General features: G+C 51.2%; 1 protein-coding gene across 1 annotated transcript in view; it reads left to right on the top strand.

Moving 5' to 3' along the window:
• The window catches only part of PLEKHM1 (pleckstrin homology and RUN domain containing M1), a 42,391-nt gene that overhangs the window by 2,502 nt on the left and 35,669 nt on the right, over positions 1-4,220 (top strand). Inside the window, exons 2-3 of the mRNA XM_007455145.1 lie at positions 818-1,065; positions 2,827-3,453. Of these exons, the coding sequence (XP_007455207.1) occupies positions 818-1,065; positions 2,827-3,453 (875 nt within the window). The remainder of the gene's footprint in view (positions 1-817; positions 1,066-2,826; positions 3,454-4,220) is intronic.

Here is a 4,220-nt window from a genome sequence, read left to right as displayed (position 1 = left end):
AAAAAAAAAAAAAAAAAAAAAAAAAAAACTAGTCCTACCTTCAAAGAGTAATACCCCTAGCTGTAAATCACCAAGTATTATTTCCATTTAACAGATGAGAAAGTTGAGGCTCAGAGAGGTTAAGTGAAATATCTGAGGTGACCCAACTGGTGACTGACAGAGCTGAGACTAAACCCAGGCTCTGACTGCCAGGTCTAGGATCTTTCTTCACGTAAACCGTGCTCCTGTTTCTGGGTGTTTTTATTGTTCTAAAGCAGCACTTTTTGACTCTTAACCTGTTGACTCTCAGTGGAATGTTGGTCATGTGATTAAGGTGGAAAGCCTCACCCCTGCCCTAAATGGATTACCCAAGCTCCCATAGCTGTGACTCTGATGGAGCCAGTATTTAAACACAAGGTTTATATGGCTATCAGCTCACTGAAGTTTGGTTTAAAAAACAAACAGGGATTTCCCTGGCAGTCCAGTGGTTAGGACCCAGTGCTGTCACTGCCGTGGGCCGGGTTCAGTTCCTGGTCAGGGAACTAAGAATCCGCAAGCCTCTCCGTGCAGCCAATAAATAAGTAAATAAAAAATAGAAAACAAAGAAATTTTAAAAACACACGTATCTTTGCAAAAACTAACACATCTTGGGGCGATTTTCCTTTTCTTCTTTCTGCTTTCTCTTTATTTTCTACCGTTAGCCTGTACTCGTTTTGCTACACAGATATGTAGATTTGTGCATGCATGTGGACCCATGTGTTTGGCCACAGGAAGAGTCACATTGCAGGGGTCGCCACAGGAGCCTCTAAAGGCCTGTGTTATGTCTGGCGCCACCCAGGTCATCAAGAAGAAGCTAGTGGGCTCCGTGAAGGCACTGCAGAAGCAGTACGTGTCCTTGGACACAGCAGTCACAAGTGAAGACGGAGATGCCAACAGCATGTGCAGTGCCCTGGAAGCCGTCTTCATCCATGGCCTACACACCAAGCACATCCGAGCCGAGGCCGGAGGGAAAAGGAAGAAAAGTGCCCACCAGAAGCCTCTGCCTCAGCCCGTCTTCTGGCCCCTCCTGAAAGCTGTCACCCACAAGTGAGAGCTGCTGGGGGCGGCGGGGTGGGGGGTGGAGGCAGTTCACGTCGGGGACGAGCTTCAGAGTGTGGGACGCTGGGCTCTTCCCTCCAGCCATGCGGGAGAGACACAGAGAGCCCTGTGTCCCAGAGAGGAGATGGTGGACCAAGCCGGGTGGCAGTGGGGGGATGTTAGACCAGGGCTCAGTGAGCCCCTCAGGCCATGGCCTGGGGCAGCGTTGAGCCCCTGGGCTGGGCGCCCTAAGCAGGAGCAGGAGCCTTCTTTGTACCACCCTCTGGCAAATTCGGTAGTTGCAACAGAGGTTGTGCGGCCTGCAGAGTCTGAAATCTTTACTGTCTGGCCCTTTCCAGAAGTTTGCTGACCCTGCCTTAGGATGTTTGCACATCTGTGTGCTACGTATCATACTTGTAACAAGGTAGGGTTTGTTTCTCTTTTTTAAGAAGGGTGGCATCCAGCTAGAGCCTCTGAATGTGTGCTCTGAGACACTTGTCTTGCTGGCCCTGCCCTGAATTGCCTGGGCTTTGGAGCAGGCAGCTGACACCGTGCCTCTCGGGGCTATTAAATGCCACCTCCTGCCCGAAGGTGCCTTTGTCAGTCTCTAATCTTCCTTCCCGTGCTACTGCCGCTGCCCTATCTCAGGCTCTTACCTGACTCCTGGGTGGCAGTGCCTTTCTAATTGTCCCCCTTATCTCATTCTGTCTTTCCTTTGGTCAGTCAGCCAACACTTACTGAGCTTAAGCTGACCGGAGCTCCATCACTGGGTTCTGCAGAGTACGGTCTGCACTCCCGTGGAGGAGACGTGCACAGGGGATGGCGGTAGTCAGAGGAGGGGCATTTACCTCAGACCGAGGCATTCAGGAGCTGAGTTTGGTACATGTGGGGTCAAGTTGGGTAGGAACACCCCACCCTGAAGTCTGCGTAGCTGCGAGCACGTCACTTTGCTGAGCAAAAACCTGTAGCCCACAGGCTCCCAAACGCCAGCCTGGGGTCTGCTTCACGTGGCTGGGGCCCTGGAACCTGTATCCTAACCTAGTTCCCCAGGTGATTCAGATGCACAGCCAGGTGTGGGGAGCATCGCCCCGCTTTGCCTCCCCCGTTTGATACTCAAGGCCCTGCATTACCTGGCTTTGCAACCCAATCACCTACTCTTCGTCCCTGTGCTGTAACTGGAGCGCTCCCCACTCCCGTTACAGTCTGTTGCTTTCCTACCCTTTATGCCTTTTTCTCTGTCAGTCCCTTGTGCCTCAAAGGTTCTCCATCCATCTTTGCCTCTTGTAGTCTCTCAAGGCCCGGCTCAGATACTACCCTTTTCTGTGGTGTTACTCCAACCCAGAGGTGATTACCCAGCCCTCACCCCAGCTCTGCTAACAACAGGGCTCACCTCAATATGCCCTTGAAAGGCGGTTTCCTGGACCGAGGGTAGGGACCATGACTTTACCCTGTGTCTTCACAGCTCCAAGGACCTCAACCTAAAATTTAGGGGCTTAGCAGACATGTCCTGGATGAGCAGATGATGTCAGGGGCCGGACGGGTAGTTGTCATGAAAATGGCAACAATCCTTCATTACACTAAATGTAAAAAAGTTGGGGGTTTAGAGCTGAACCTTTCTAAATTCCCCTTTGAACACTGTTATCCAGGAGCTTTTTATGCCTATGTATATTTGTGGTCGTTGTTACTGGCTCTTGCTAACCAGTGGATAAAATGACATGTCCATGATTTGGAGTTGTTTCTTGAAAACACGTGTGTTCTCCGCCTTCCCAGACACATCATCTCGGAACTGGAGCACCTGATCTTCGTGAGCACGGATGTGGGCCGCTGCCGGGCCTGGCTGCGGCTGGCCCTCAATGACGGCCTGATGGAGTGTTACCTGAAGCTGCTGCTGCAGGAGCAGGCTCGCCTGTGCGAGTACTACCAGCCCACGGCCCTGCTCCGTGATGCCGAGGAGGGCGAGTTCCTCCTGAGCTTCCTGCAGGGCCTGACGTCCCTGTCCTTCGAGCTCTCCTACAAGTCTGCCATCCTAAACGAGTGGACGCTCACCCCGCTGGCCCTCTCTGGGCTCTGCCCACTCTCGGAGCTCGACCCCCTCACTACCTCTGGAGCAGAACTACAGCGGAAGGAGTCTCTGGATTCCATCTCCCATTCCTCAGGCTCGGAGGACATCGAGGTCCAGCACTCGGGCCATAAGATCCGACGGAACAGGGGGCTCACAGCCTCCTCCCTCAGTCTGGACACGGCCAGTTCGTCCCAGCTCTCTTGCAGCCTCAACTCTGACAGCTGCCTGCTCCAAGAGATTGGCTCCAAGAGTCCAGACCGTTCCGAGGAGCCCATGTCCTGCGACTCAGACCTGGGGACCGCAAATGCTGACGATTCGGACCCGTCTCTGCAAGAGTGAGTTCCCCTCCCCCACCCCTTCCCTCTCTTTCTCCTTCCTTCTTCTCTTCCTCTTGCCCTCCCTCCCTTCCTGGGGCATGTGATTGCCTGTCACTGAGCACGGAACTCTGTTAGGGCGTAAAGACAGACAAAGGGGGCAGGGACTCTCTCCCAGGGACTGGAATTGCTGGGAGCTATACCTTCAGGCAGACTGGGGCCAGTGGGGAGAATGCATTTAGATGGGGCTCAGAGTTGGTTCCAGCCCCATCTCTGTCCTGGTGACCTGTAACAAGTTATTTAATCTCTGAGATTTAGTGTGAAATATTATTGTCGTCTTCATCTAGAGAGAAGGAAACTTATAGTTCAGAGCTCTATGTACAACTTCCAAAAAAGTGCAGTGAAACACAGTGCATAAGGGTGATCTTCTGGGACCTCACAGAAGACCTTCTGGGGGACACAAATCCTGAGTGATGCCAGGATGGGGGTGGCAGACAAATGGGGATGAGCAAGTGTGTGGAGGAGGAGGACATGGAATGACGAACTTGACTGGAGAAGGGAGCCTGGCCGGAGCCTTCCTTCCTTCAGGCTTTTTAACATTAATTTTTGAATAGATAATATATTTTTATAGTTTAAAAAAATCTAAAATATATACAGTGAAAACTTTCCCACTGTATTTATGTAACCATAATTATTAATTTCTTGCATATTTTTCCAGTTTCTAAATGCATCTATAACAAATATGAGTGTACAAATTTTAAAATTTTCTTTCTTCTTTTTTTTTTTTT

Source organism: Lipotes vexillifer, unplaced genomic scaffold (assembly GCF_000442215.2).
Source record: "Lipotes vexillifer unplaced genomic scaffold, Lipotes_vexillifer_v1.1 scaffold1639, whole genome shotgun sequence".
In the NCBI taxonomy this organism is placed as follows: domain Eukaryota; kingdom Metazoa; phylum Chordata; class Mammalia; order Artiodactyla; family Lipotidae; genus Lipotes; species Lipotes vexillifer.
The sequence above is the reverse complement of the archived record's forward strand: the minus strand, read 5'-3'. Positions and strand labels throughout refer to the sequence as shown.